Source organism: Homalodisca vitripennis, chromosome 4 (assembly GCF_021130785.1).
Source record: "Homalodisca vitripennis isolate AUS2020 chromosome 4, UT_GWSS_2.1, whole genome shotgun sequence".
Classification (NCBI taxonomy): domain Eukaryota; kingdom Metazoa; phylum Arthropoda; class Insecta; order Hemiptera; family Cicadellidae; genus Homalodisca; species Homalodisca vitripennis.
In genome coordinates, this window is record NC_060210.1 from 190,467,973 (window position 1) to 190,483,969 (window position 15,997).

The following is a 15,997-nucleotide window of genomic DNA, read 5'->3' on the forward strand; positions in this document are numbered from 1 at the left end:
TGTGTTTGAGTGGCTTACGAAATGAAATTTAGAACACAGTTTATTCCTCAAGGCACTTTTTGACGAGACTACTTTTCGAAGGGTTGTAGGGCCCACTAGGACGCTGCAACCTAAAAGGGTAAAAAATAACATCTTACACTTTGTTTCTGCTAAATTTAGTCCGGTGGGCGATGATTATGGAGTGCGATTTTTTGAGGTATCAGTTCGTTTTGTTTATAATTTCGTATTGGTGGTTAGGATCGAACTTTTTCTATACTGTAACTGTCTATACTTTCTAAATTTGTGAAGTAATAAATTTGAGCTAATTATTGTGTTATTAATGTTATATTTTTAGTTACAATTCAATCATTTTAATTCAACTTCATCTTATTATTTTAATTTTCAGGAACCGGTATGTTTGGATTGTTATCTCTGTAAGGTTATACTTCTTATCAAATCCTAATATACTAACATTATGAATATTAAAGAGTTTTAGTCTGTGGATCGATATGTTTATTGCAATTTGGTAAAAATTACTGAACAGGTGTTTCTGCAAAATACAGCATTGTACTGTACAAATTCTGAAATGTTGTTTAACACGTTCACTGCATGAGGTCTCGAGACATCAAATAAATAAATAGGTTATGTTTGTTTTGTTGTATGGGCTCAGCTGAATTCTCTGTACGTGTAGTTTACACTTCCTGTGCTCGGCGAGTCTGTGGCGTTTTATTTCCGTGACACGGAGTAGGCTATATTTACTTTTGTATTGTCTTTAGTGTTACTTTTAGTTTTTATTAAATGCATATAATTTGAGTTGTGTGTTATATGTGATCAGTTTCACAATGGATCCACAACCAGGAACAAGTGCTGATGTTGAAATTGATGTTTCGGAAGATGAACAGATGATCAGGAGGTTGAAGAAAATGACAACGACTTGGACCCTGATTTTGATGCTCGTCCTCTCTTGTGGTCTGATAATACAAGTGGATTGAAGCAGATTCGGTTTACAAAACGGGAGGGACTTCTGGTACCAAATCCTGGAAATAGGCCTATTGATTTTTTTTTTCCTTCTACTTGACATTATCTTCTTTAAAAATATTGTCAAAAAAACTAATAAATACGCACTAGAGTTATTTTGTGGCCCAAATACGACTCCGGAATCCACAGATGGAAAGACCTTACCGTTGAAGAGTTCAAAGTCTTCCTGGGGTTGCTTATCGACACAGGATTGAACCCAAAACCTAGACTTCAGGATTATTGGAGGAAAACGAAGACTTTCTCGCCTGCCTATGGGAAATTTATGAGTCGAGATAGGTTTTTATTGATATTGAGATATTTGAATTTTGATATGCACAATGCAACTGACCGGCTTTCAAAAATAAGGTAGGGCCTACTGTGTGGATTATTTTAACAATAAAATTATGGAGGTTTTTTTATCCTCAGAAAAATCTGTCATTGGATGAAGGAATGGTATTGTGGAGAGGTAGACTCTATTTTCGTCAGTATATTAAAAATAAACACCACAAGTATGGAATCAAATTGTATACATTAAGTGATCCCCATGGATTTATGCTTAAATTTTTAATTTACTGTGGAGTTTTGGACGATATGGGAGGAAAAGGGCACGCAGCGAATGTTGTTTTGAATCTAATGAGAGAAAAACTCCACAACGGCCACAGCCTATATATGGATAATTATTACAACAGTATTCCATTGGCAACGAAACTGCTGTCTAACAATACCTACTGTACTGGCACATTGAGGCCTGACAGAAAATACATTCCACAAGCTGTGAAATCAGCAAAATTACTGATTGGAGGAACGATTGCTAAGTACGGTGAAGGAATGATGGTGGGAGCCTGGAGAGATACCAGAACAGTTACATATATATCAACAGAGCATGAAAACAACCTTGGTACCATGGTAAACAAAAGAGGTCAGGAAAAATAAAAACCAATTCCGATAATCAAATACAACGCCTTCATGAAAGGAGTGGATCGTTCTGATCAAATGCAGTCATATTACCCGCTAGAAAGGAAAACTATGCGATGGTACAAGAAGATGTTCATCCATATCCTGCAAATGGTCATGGTAAACGCCCACTACCTATATACCATAGAAATTGCAAATCAGAGAAGGAAAATGCCATTGTTCAATTTCACTGAGTCCATTGTCAACTCTTTGCTACCAGATGTGCCAAATCCTGCCAGGTGAATTGTTTGACCTATGGTGCACAATATCTCTAAAATTGCAAAAAAGAAACCTAACTCAAACAAAAACACATAAAAGAGATGCCGACAGTGTTACAGTCAAGGAAGAACAAAGTACGTCATCTATGATTGTTCAACCTGTCCTGATCAACCAGGACTTTGTGCTGAGTGTTTCGACCGATTTCATCAAGGAAACTGAGTGCTAACAGGACATTTGGGTGGCTGGTAGGGCTGTATATATAATTGTAAATACCTAGTTATGCATATATTTTAGCTTTCTCACAATATTTCTAGACATAAGAGACAAAATGTGTTTTTCGCACAAGTGATAGTGACAAATCGGGTGCTATGTGCGCGTGAGGTCCCGGGACCTCAAGTTTTATAAATGGCCTAAATGAACTTTTCCGGGCTACAATTGAATATATTTTACCTTTCTGACAATAATTCTATACATAGGAGACAAAATGTGTTTCCTTTGCACAAGTAAAAGTGATGTCAGGGGCTGCGTGCTCGTGAGGTCCCGGGACCTCAAGTTTTCAAAATGGTAAAAATAATTTTTTCCAAATTACAATCGACAAAATACCATCCCTAATCTGCAAGAAAACATCTAACGGTAAGTTTAAGCCAAAAATATATTTTAGCATATAGGGTACGTAGTGGGCTGAAATTCAGCAGTGAACGTGTTAAACTTAGAAGTAAACACTGGAATAACATATTAGCCTAATTATATTTTGAAAATACTGTAGGGCTCTACTCCTCTAACATTTTTAGACGACCATTATGCTCTTTGTTAAAGGACATCTAACAAGATAAGTCGGCTGCAGTATAATATGCTGCCACCAACACTATAGAATCATCAATATTCATGATCATCAATAAACGAAAACAAAATGTCGGACCAAATTACATAATAGGTATTTCAAATTTAAAATATAGTTCTGCTGGTTTTAAATCAATTTATTAACGATAAATATTTTAAAAAAACTATCTATGCTATGTTAATATGTATTTAGGCTATTAATTGTTAAAACAAAACAATAATATTTACTCACCTTTTACTATTTTCAAGAATAAACATGTCTGACTCCTTGTGAAATAAAGAACACATGTAGGCTACACCGTCATTCTACCTGTTGCCATTAGTCAAATACTAAACATCATTGATACTTTTCACTTGCAAGATATTTTTCGTGACAATTCTGGATGAAATAATAAATATTTGTGAAAGTCTGCACAAGTCATTTTTTAAATGTTGTATTTAACTGAATACTCCCTTCTTTCTTCCTGGATCCCTACACCAGTTCTTTCAGTCTTGCATCCGTCTGTATATGATTCCAACATTATCGATTTTCATTTGATTCCTTCCGTTATTCCATTGAACATTAATCATTAGTAACTATTTTTTTATACTAGAGTTAGAACTAGGTAAAGCAAAAAAAAACTCATAAATCTTTAAAAGTTATCAAAACTGTCAGTATTCGTGTATTTGGGGAAAAATGCATTTCATGGAAAGGAACCAAACGAGGAAGAGGTGGTCTTCATTTTGGTTAACTATGAATTTTTTCAAAAATGTAGTTGGTCAAAAAGTCTGTCTGCTACATTACCCCTCTTTCTAGAAAGTGAGTTAAACTTGGAAATAAGAGAATCTTTAGTTCAATAGTATTACACATCACGTTGTTTGTTTGTTTCACTGAGTTAGTTTGCCATTTCTGCTAAAAGAACTTTAAAGTTGATTTAAAATTATTCTAAATGATTAAACAACATCTCGTGTCCTCTCAAACTAAAAATTCTTAATAATTAAATTTTATTAAATAATTGCAATGGTAGGATTGTGCGAGTCTTGTTATAGTAACACAGAAAGAACCAGGTGAGGGTTCTTCAGCACAGATCTTTCACATTTAAAATATTGTTAGGACAAAGGTAAACCTAAGTTAGGTGGTGTTAGATTTACTATTTCATATAGTAAAACTGTTTAGTCTTAAGAAAATACCACTTTATAAAAATAACTAATTTTTTGTTACAGAATGGCTACTGTGGAGAGCCCCCTGAATGGAAATAAACTTTTAAGTGACAGTGAATTGAATTCAGAAGAAGTAAGTTTTGATGTTTCTCTAACCATTCTTACATTGCAAAATGATTGATGTTTTGTGGAGACTTTAATAAGTGGCCTACACTCATTATTCGGTTGTTTTTGTCGAATTGTTCGATATATTATCCAACTTCGATATGAAAAATTTGTACACAATAAGAGTTATAATAAATTACTGTAACAAGAAGAATCTCGTTTATTAAAATTTTAAAAACATAAGTTTAACACTAACATTACAAAACAACAAAACCAACTAAGTTCTGGACTTGGATATCAAAGAAACCTTACAATATTTATAACTTGCCCAGCTTGATAGCAATTAGTAACAGCTCTTGTGAAATGGAGGAAAGAACTCTCCCCATGGGTGACCAGGAGACAAACGTACATGTTGAAGCCACTTAAACTAATCTTGTCACTTGTGAGAAATATCTCACATATTTTCCTCATATTCATCGCCATTTTCAGTCTCAAAATATTAGTTACTTCTTGCTGTTATTATTTACATTAAAACTGCTATAAGTAATAAGGTGAAATCATATGCTAAGTTAAATAAATTGTAATATCAAATTATGCCTTCGGATAAAAACATTGAACAATTCGTTAAAACAGCTGAATAACGAGTGTAGGCCACTTATTAAATTCTACCCCATGTTTTTATACAGATTACTGATAAAACATATTTGCTCTATGGCAAAACAAAATATGGCAATATGGTCTTTGCTTTCTTCATTTAGAAACACTGTAAATATCCTCAGCTTAGATTTTACTTCTAGGTTATGGGTAAATATTAAATAAGAAGCAGCTATATATATACTAGTTACAAAGGTAAGCTGCTTCTTATTTAATATTTACCCATAACCTAGAAGTAAAATCTAAGGTGAGGATATTTACAGTGTTTCTAAATGAAGAAAGCAAAGACATATTGCCATATTTTGTTTTGCCATAGAGCAAATATGTTTTATCAGTAATCTGTATAAAAACATGGGGTAGAATTTAATAAGTGGCCTATGTATATATATATATATATGTATATGTATATGTATATATATGCATCTCCTTTTGTAAAAATTGTATCATTTTTGCTACTTTTAGTTTGTTAGAAAAAAATACCAAACATCAATTGCGAATTATTTACATAAGCTAATGACTTAATACACTTTAGATAAATATTTACATTTCCAATAAATATTATATTTTTATATATTTATTTTAATACATTACTTGAGATAAAAATGCAAGAAAAATAAGGACAAAATTGGTAATTGTATATCCATATTTAATTTGATCATGTGACATATACAGTGCAATAACATCAGGATTCAGCAATGACAGAAAAAAAGTGTAAACTATTCATACAGTCGTGAGGCAGGTGTTGTATTTTGTCATAAAAAAATGGTACATTAGAGCACTGATTATCCGAAAGCTGGTCATCCGAAACACCTAACTTAATACCTCACCTTCTGCCAAGCTGACATTACACGACCGATTGGAAGAGTAAATTAAAAATACGAGTACGGACAGGAGTGCATGTGGTGAAAATGTCTAGTTGTTTCATGTCCAACTGTACGTACACTTAACCTCACTTTGTACCGCTGAAATTAGTGTTGTTTTAACTGTATGTGCTGTTGTGCTGTATGATATCTAGCAATGTTGGCGAAACGCTAACGTGTTGTGCTTTGTCTTTCTGACAAATTTAAAATTATAGAATGATTAAATATTGTGTAAGTGGTCAAGCTTACCTTTTGTCTTTGAAACACCTATGAGTCTCAAAGCGTAAGCAAACAAACATGTTTGAATTTTTTTTTTATTGTGTATATCACTGAAACAAAAATAGTTTATCTGCTGTATGTGCAATTCCTACTTTATGTGTATCTGTATTATACATTGTGTAAAACCTGTAGATTATTTACATACATACTGTAATACTATACTGCAGTGTTATTAAAAAGTATAATATTGTGGGTTTATAGTCTAATAACACGTTTTATTTGTGTCCCACCCGAGATGGCTGGGACACAAATAAAACTAGATATAAATATCCTCAACAAAAACTAGATGTTTTTCAAAAATGTTCAACTATCCGAAAAATTGATTATCCAAACATCCCCTACACCAGTTGTTTTGAAAACTCTGCACTCTATTTTATGTTGTTATTGAACACTGGACTTTTGACACAATGCACACAAACAATGGAGGTTTATAAACCAATTCAAACTTTAATTAGCCACCAAATTTGATAGGGTAACACTAGAGACTTCTGGTTTGTGCTATTCTTCTTCTTTTTTTAATACCTTTAAAATAAGGTGTCACTTGCTAGGGATTCATATTTAAAAATTTTGACTTGCCCCCCAAAATACTCCATTTGGGGAGAGTCAAAACTTTTCATACTTCAAAAACTCCTCAGTTGATCATATAAACATCCCCCGAAGTAAATTACTCTTTATTCATAGGAAAGTTAATTGGAGGGGGAGGGACATTTAAGACACCCCCGTATTTGTCTTTAAAATAAATTTCTGGTTGAAATTAAAGCTTGAGTGTTAGACCACTTTATAATAAGGTACATGTATGTGTACAATGGCTATAAACGTACACTTTTGACAGATTTGCTTGATCGTGGTAACAAGGTAAACTCTTCATCGGCGTTGAAAATATAATTCACTTCAACCAGAAGTGCTCGTACACAGGCAAAGCTTACAAAAAGCGTGTGAAGCCGAGGGAAACAGCTAGTATCAAATAAATTAAATATATTAAGCTCTTATGTACCAGAATTTACAAAGACTTCAACTATTAGTTCAAATACAATAAAAAATCATATAGGTTATCCTTATTAACTCAAAATCACTAAAAAGCATTAATTTTCAAAGAATGATAACTTCCAAGTTTAATAGCAACTCAGGTCATCAATGATCATTTCAGAAAGGGGCAATTAATATTAAAAATGACAGTTTTAATTTAATTTAGAGCTAATTTTCTTACAGGTTAAGCTAGGTTAAAAAAATGTTATAGAGTTGAATTTATAGCTCTTCATAAGTTTGGATACCTATTATAGACTTTGTAGTTCTAGCTGCCTAGCTCTTTTTTTACCGATTTTCCTCACCATCCCAGCTGTACTCAAAATAAACTCAGTTAAAATTTCTTCATATCTTTCATAAAATGTTAACAATGTGTTTGTTTCAGAATGAAGAGAACATTACTGAACTTCAAGAAGATTGGTAATTATACTGCAGTTTCATTTTTTATAACTCTATTCTCTTTCTTTTCAAATTTTACTCTGGGAGTATCCTGTTATTGTCTGCAGTATTCTGCATTTTAGGTAGATTTTATAGAAATCTGCCTATTGCAATCCTTCTCATGACGGAATTTCAGAGAAATGATTTTGCATTTTTATCGTTCACAGACTCCAGAATTGAGATTAGAACAAAGGAATAAGACATTTTTTGAGAAACACAAATATTTCAAACACTTGCAATGACTCATTTTTTATCTGTCAAGGCATGGTAAAATGATGTATACAAATGTTTGAAAGGGATATAAATTATTATGTTGTAGAATTCTTATATAGCTTACAACAAAGTTTACTTTCAAGTTTTTGTGATATTGTGTAAGGTTTTAAGAATGCAGCCATTCAAAACTTAATGAATGATTACATTTGAGTTATTACACATTATAAGCAAATTGGAAAACGTTTTTGAATTCCCAGTTAATTTACACAAAGCTTCTTTTTTTGTGAAGATTCTTAGCCATGTTTGATAAATTCGTGGTAGCAGTCCTGCAAAATTTTTAAAAGATGCCTAACTGCATGAATAAAGGAAAATAAATCGTTCAACCTTTTTATTCAAAAGTTTTTAAAGGAATGATTTTCAAAAAGTCTAAAGTAAACAATAACAAAAATGAATAATCATTATGTTGGCCAAACTCTGATAAGTTGACCAGCTGATCAATGAACTGGGTGTACATTATAAGTAAACATGGTAACTATCTTCATTTCTAATTCATTCAGACTAAACATGGTACAAAGATAAGTTAAATTTGTTAGCCAGTATTAACCAACAGAAAGTTTCAGGATGGTATTGTTCAAAATTTGTATCTTAACTATTCCACAACACTGATAGTAATAAATACTACCTCCTTAGAAGGTCACATGAAGAAAGTGCAGGAATTTCCTGAGGTTGAAATGCTAACCAATGTGTCAGAAGCAATGTTAAGAAATACTCCTTTGAAAAACCATATACTGTCTCTATCGATGGAAGGGAGAAATGGATTAAAAAGGAGGCCTACCCTACAAAAGGAGTCCTGAAGTTTTACACAGATGGTTCACACCTTGACCGAGGGCAGGATACGTAATTATGGACCAGGATTTAACATGGCTGTGCCCCTGGAAAAATATGCCACAGTCTTCCAAGCGAAAGTCATGGCAATAGACTCATGCTCCAGAAGACTCATACAAATGAGGGCAAAAGGATTAAAATACTTGATACTTTCTGATAGTCAGGCTGCACTAAAGGCACTTGATACCTATTCGTTTGACTCGAAAGCAGTCTGGGAATGTAAGAATGCTTTAACGGAGCTGGCAAAACAGAGTAACACTTGGTTGGGTGCTGGGTCATGAGGGCATTCATGGAAATGAAGAAGCAGACATCCTCGCCAAAAAGAGAGCGGGGTCCATAATGGTGGGGCCTGAGCTAGGCTGCGGGATAGCTTTCTTCAACAGCAAAGCTCTTGTTAAAGATTGGGAAAAGAGGATAAAAAACATTAATTGGAGTAGAGCCTCAGGATTAAGATCAAAATGTTTATCTCTCCTTACGCTAAAGGGTGGGCAGCTCTCTTGGACCAGAGTAAGGAGGATATTAGACTGGTACTAGGGATGTTGACAGGACATAGCCCCCTAAGGAAACATCTTATGAGGGTGAGCCTTAGCCAGACTGATGAATGTAGACTCTGTGGAGAAGAGGAGGAATCAGCAGAGCATACTTGGTTAGATTGTCCTGCCATCTTAGAAATTCAAGAAAGATTCCCGAGAGCATATTTCCTCAATCCCAAGGATAACAGATGGATTTGGATTGGCACGTAATCATTGTTAAAAAACTAATGAAGTGCACTAGGTGACATTAAACTTTGAGAATACACAAAACAAGGTTCGTTTTCCTATTGAAATCAGCATGTCAGCCATATAATAAGCTAATATCCGTCTTGTAGACTGAGTGAATTAAAGAAATGTCAGCATCATCATGGTAGTCTACAAACTGAGTTCAATGGGAGAGCTTGGCACGTTTTTATCTGCTAACTGTGGAAAAAGCTGCAGGTTTGGATGGTATCTTCTGGGGATTTATCATGCATGCTGGTCCTAAAACCTGATTGTGACTTTATATTTTTCAAACAGCAAGCTTTCTAAAAGTACCTTTCCATAAGCTCTTAAAAAATTTAAGTAGTGCTGTTTTGAAGCTTGACAAACCAACAGATCATGTAGATAATTACTGCCGAAAAGCCGATCTAAGAGTATTTTATTAATTGCTTGGGAATTACTCGTTTACAATCTTATTTCGCCCATCCTAGCCCAGTCAACGAATGATTCTAAAAGGAAAGTCAAAGTGGAAAAGCCTAGTATGGGAGGGTAGTTTGGGTTACCTGGTAGTATAATATACTAAGAGTCCTCAACCCAAGGGGTGGCACAAGAGAGGCGGTTATGGGTCAATTGCCCCTTTTTTGTTTTGTCACCTACATCTCAAAAGGGTTGGGCTCTACAAAATTTTACAAGTATACAAAACTAAAGCTGGTCAAATTTCCTACATATTTTGTACTTATAGTTTTTTTCATATGTTACTGTTAGTGACATGTAAGCTATTGTAAATTAGTAGTTTTCGAAAAAAACCTTTACAACACATTTTTTACTAAACTCCTGTTTCCAGTACCTCAAATCTTGGTTCCACAGAAAATTTGTCAAAGAAGAAGTTGTAAAGAATTAAATTGACTTAATATGAGTTTTTGATTTATCATTGTATATGAATTTAATCGAAAGTTAGAGAATTTTAAAGATTTTTACTGGAATGAGCGATTATTGTAGGAACCCGCACTTAGTAAAAAATCGTTTCTGTTCACTTTAAACTCCTTGTATATGACAGTACTTAAACTTCGGTCTTGATCAGAAGAGGGTGGGAGGAACAGTATAAAAAGAGAAAAATGGAAATGGAGGATAACTGTTAAATAAAAAATATTTTTTGATTCCAAACTGGATTTTTATTTCAATTAAAAATAGTAAATCAACGTTTACAAGTTAATATTCATTCTCAAATTTGTGTGATGATAAAATCAAGTGCAAAATTCGTGGTAACATTGATTGAAAGTTTTTAGACGTAGCTATAATCAAATCCTAGCGCATACATCTCTCATTGAGGCTAATAAAAAACACATCACTTGCCTTTATGAACCTTATGGGAAAGCTTACAATGTGGTTCAGAGAAAAGCCTTTCTTTTGAAGCTTTACATCCTGATTCCTCACCTCTTTTACAGCTTGTAACAGAGGCTCTATGTTGAGTTAATGATTCGTCAAGGTTTGTAGGAGATGTAAGGAGAATGAGTATCAGATGGACTCCCCCAGAGTTCTCTGCTTGCTCCTATTCTTTTCAATCATATCTTTAATAACTTTCCCTGATACTTTTGATCAATTAACAGTTGGTATCATCAAATACCTTTATCATTAATTAGGACAGAAAATAATGAATTAATTGTTATTGAGATAGTTTATCTGTTCTTTTGTCTCGGGTAGGAACTATTCAATTTAATTTTACAGTATATCTATTAGCATACATTGTCTAAGAATGCATGAATTAATATTATTTTTTTTCAACCATTGAATATTCTACTTTACTGTTAAAATTTATTGTGATGTTTTGGTTAAAGTGTACATTGCCCTACACTAGTATTATTGTTTATTAATTTTATTTTAATTTTTCTTAGGGGTGAAGAATACAATGATGTGGTGACATTCCTTTGCGGTCTACACCTAAACCAGTATGTGGAGACTTTTGTTGATCAGGGCATAAACCTGGATATTTTTTTGAACCTGAGTGAAGATGATTTATGTCACATCGGGATGACAGATTCAAAACATCGGGCATCATTGCTGCAAGGAATTTCACAACTGAAGCAGAACAAACGTAAGATGTCAGACACGGTACAGCTGTCAGATCTCAGGTAATCAAAGACAGGTTTTGTACTTAAACATTAAATAAAATTGTTCTTTTCTAGCAATTTATAAGTAAATGTAAGTAGTTTTAATTAATTAATTTTAATTTAATGTAATATATCAGCAAAGGAAGCTTTAGTTTTCCACAAATGTTTGGGTTAAACAGAAACTGCTGTGCACCACATGTATACAGAAAGTGGAGGAACATCGATATACAAGTTTTGTGTAAATCACTATCATAAAATAGTTTGCTAGTATTTATACTTATGTTCTTTATTGCTAAAGACCAGTAGCTACAAGTAAATGTCATAGAATCAAAAATTAATTAAAATAACCATTAACTTGTAAAACAAGCTAAAACTATCAATATATACAATAAAAACAGATTAATTCTCCATCAGTTAAATATAATTTTAAAACTCTTCAGAACTTGCATCAGTCAATCAAGGTCTTAACAGAAGGTGACAGTACATTGACGGATTAAGTGTTGTTGATAGTTAAAAATGTGTGCTATCCTAATCCTGTCTTTTATTTCTCTCTTTATCGAAAATAGCATTTCCTTAAAAAAAAACCATACAGTCAGAAAAAGTTTCTGAAATCAATACATAGTATAAATTAAAGTTGCTTTTTGTGTTGGTCTGTTTGTGCATCGATATTTTCTAAACTACTCAACGGATTTTGATACCGAATTCACTGTCACCTTCGTTATGAATTAGGCCCGATTTTTAGTTATGATACATCAATATTTTAATCATAGAAAAATAGAGAAAAGTTTATATAATGCGAAAATTGATATTTTAGAGCGCTTTTCATTGTTAATACTGACTATACCTTATGACTTATAACAAAATAATGTGCTTCAGAACTGTACATTTCAAAAAGGTCTACAAAAAAACTCTGCGGTGACATACAAGTAATTTATATCTATCTCCAAAGAATAACCCACTCTCTTTTAAAGTTTACATTTTTATTAGCATTTTCAAAGCTATTTTCTTGATCAGAATAAAAATCAATATTACTTATAGCACTAGAAACATCTGCAAATAAATGCTTTTTAAATCTATATTATATTTTCTTGATCGGTGCACAAATCAAATTCAAATATGGTATTTGAAATACCTTAGATAGAAAATGTATGTATCAGAAGTTGACACTTTTTGACCAAATTAGGTTTTTGAGACATGTATATATTTATTCTCATACAATAAAACCTCAAATATAACCAGTCAAAATTGTATTTATGTTTTGAACTCTCAACCATGAATGCTGAAATAATATGTAGGGTACCTGATATGTCTACTTATGATAGTAAAAGATTGTAGAGCTCCATCATCTTACATCATAAATGCTTTCACTAACAAAGCTATGAAATTTTAAATTTTTAAAATTGTGTGTAAAGCCACGGGTAACTGGTAATTTGATTTAAAATATTTTAAATTAATAGTTTTTTATGCAAAATTATTGTAGTATTAAGTAAAATTTTAATAGTTTTGATACAAAATTATTGTGGTATTAAGTAAATAATATTGTGGTAAGTGTATTTGTGGTATTAAGTAGTTCAAAAATATTTTAATGTTATATCAATATATTATTGTATATTAATTGATTAAATTATCATATTAGTTATCGTTGTTCGTTGTAGCACAATTTTTATAGAAATGTCTCTGCTTTCAATATGCAATTCTCAAACACACAAAAAATGGAACACTTATTTGTACAAAATACATTATTTGATTTTGAAATTACCTTCAAAAAATTGATTTAACAGTGAATAGTTGTAATTAAAGTTCTTAAGTTTGTGGGTGATTGTATTTTGCAGTTCAGAAGAGGTGAATGCCATGATGGGAAACACGTTTAAACATTTGACAGTGATACATGCGTCACTCGCTCACATGCGGCTCAACTTGCGTAATCCCTGCGTACACAACTCGCTGATCAACCTGAAACTGACGTCAGCTGGGCTGCTGGAGATATTATCTGCTGAGGCGGACATCCAAGCGCAACTCGTCATGAACCAAGCAAACGCTCTGCTCGCCAAGGTAATCTCCAAACAATAAACACATGTCTAGATATCCTGTATTTAAATTCAAAGTACTTTGGCATTATCCGGAGGCCACTCTGTCCCTATTTACTACTTGTTATTATGTGATTTAAGTGGTTTTAGATTAGGTCACCAAGAAAGTTAACCTTTACGAGACCTCATGTGATATGTGCTTGAATCTAAGTACTGTTTTGAGGGATGTTTTTCATTTGCGCCAGAAGTGCGGTGTGGTACCGAAGGCCGTACTGATGGCCAGGGGCATTTCTGATTGGTCACGTCCACACACCTCAAATTACATGCCAGATCGTACAATGTGATCTGAAATTGGAAAATTTGTACGATCTGGGACGGAATCTATGGTCACAAAAGTACCAATCGGAAATGCCCGTGGCCACCAGTACGGGGTTCAATGCCTCCGCTCTTCCGGCGAAAAAAAGAAAAATGTCCTTTGAGATAGTACCCAAATTCAAGTTCAGATCACGTGAGCATTCATAAAGGTTAAGTTTAACTTATTCTATTTAACAAATACGTTTTTATTTACGTACGCCAATAAAACATAGTAGATAGGGACAGAGTGGCCTCAGGATTTTGCCAAATTCTGTAATATTATATGTAATTATTAGAGATAGCAAAAGGCTTTGACAGTATTTTAATAAACGTTGACCATGATGATTAGAGATATTTTATCCTGGAATTACAATTTAATGATTTTTCTTTAAGTAAGACTTTACACTTCACCAATCCTGCCAATAGCACACGACAAAAAATTTAGTTAGGATGCAAAATGTTCAAAACTGTATTTGAGAGCACTAAGAGATAATACGAACATGTGTACAAAATTCGATCTAAATCCCTTATGTAAGTTAAAAGATTTTGTGATGAGTCTGTCAGTGGTATTTGGCTTGTGTGTATAGGTTGATTAGAAAAATTGTGTGTACATTCTACTATTTATAAATGCAACTTTGATCTTATAATTTTGAAGCTCGCATTCTTATGAAGTAAAATAAAGTGGGGGGGGGGGTGAGTCCTTAAAAAGTCTCCAATATTGATATTTTGTCTTTTAACGTTGTGTATGCAATAATAACATTTAAAGGTTAGCTAAAGATTGATAAAAAATGGACATATAAAGTGATAGCCTATGTTTGTTATATGATGACTAAATAAATGTATTACATTGTTAAATGGGTAGTGAGCACTGGGACCACAATCCAAACTTCACTATTGGTGCACTGACACCATGTGTGGAGGCTTCCTCATGATGTTTGTCACTTGTGCACTGACACCATGTGTGGGGGCTGCCCTATGCTGTTTGTCACTTGTGCACTGACACCATGTGTGGGGGCTGCCCTATGCTGTTTGTCACTTGTGCACTGACACCATGTGTGGGGGCTGCCCTATGCTGTTTGTCACTGGTGCACTGACACCATGTGTGGAGGCTTCCTCATGATGTTTGTCACTTGTGCACTGACACCATGTGTGGAGGCTTCCTCATGATGTTTGTCACTTGTGCACTGACACCATGTGTGGAGGCTTCCTCATGATGTTTGTCACTTGTGCACTGACACCATGTGTGGAGGCTTCCTTATGATGTTTGTCACTTGTGCACTGACACCATGTGTGGAGGCTGCCCTCTGCTGTTTGTGATCGGCTGTTATTGGATAATTGGGGTACTGACACTAGATTTATAGGCTGTGATCGGATGTTTTTGGATAATTGGGGTACTGACACCAGGTGTAGAGGTTGTGATCGTTTGTTAATGGATAATTTTGGTTGTGACACCAGGTGTAGAGGTTGTGATCGGCTGTTAATAGGTATTTTGGGTACTGACACCAGGTGTAGAGGCTTTCCTTTATTGTTGAAGATCAGTAGAACTCCTGATATCAGTGTTTTGGTTGTTCTGTGTTATACCTAGAGCAGTGTACTGTGCTTTTATTAAATGATTATTGAATACAATTGTGTGATGTTTACACTGTATGGACTCTATGATTTGTAATTTACATTTTTTGTGTTATTTTTAGAAACCTGGAACAGTGGACAGATCTTCCACTACTAGATGGAAATTTAAACTGACAGTGTTATCAGGCATTGGCATTATTGTGTGGTTTGTTGTTTTACGCTAAAAAAGCATTGTAATTTAAATAAGTACTGATGTAAGATCCCAAATTGTGATATTTTCTGTAAGTTTTTTACGTTGAATATATTTGTAACATATTTGAAAGAATAAAAAATGTATAAGTAATTTATTTGTTTGCATTCCATGTCCGTGGTCACATATTTTATAATATAAATTCTTTATCATATTTTGCCTGCTAGTGATGCATTGTCAGCAAGCTATAGATCATAATGAAAACCTCTATATGAAATCTATTACAATTGTTCAATTTTCTAGAATAATCATTGTGCTTGCTTTATGGGCTAGTCATGTAATGTCAAATTAGTAATTGATCTGGTTTAATTAGTCCTTTTTTAGCTGTCAGTACCTTTTCAATTTACCA

The 15,997-nt window shown here is 33.5% G+C and overlaps 1 protein-coding gene across 4 annotated transcripts; it reads left to right on the forward strand.

The window, feature by feature from the left end:
• Positions 1-207: 207 nt before the first annotated feature.
• LOC124360819 lies at positions 208-15,743 on the forward strand. Of its 4 annotated transcripts, none has more exons than XM_046814741.1 (6): positions 208-418; positions 4,213-4,282; positions 7,456-7,490; positions 11,233-11,469; positions 13,281-13,500; positions 15,521-15,743. In XM_046814741.1, exons 2-6 carry the CDS (start codon positions 4,214-4,216, stop codon positions 15,620-15,622), a joined length of 663 nt encoding a protein of 220 aa, XP_046670697.1. In that variant the 5' UTR covers positions 208-418; position 4,213; the 3' UTR covers positions 15,623-15,743. The 4 variants fall into 4 exon arrangements, with proteins under 4 accessions (XP_046670697.1, XP_046670695.1, XP_046670696.1 ...); XM_046814739.1 differs by having other exon boundaries at positions 208-413; XM_046814740.1 differs by having other exon boundaries at positions 208-391.
• The last annotated feature ends 254 nt before the right edge of the window (positions 15,744-15,997 follow it).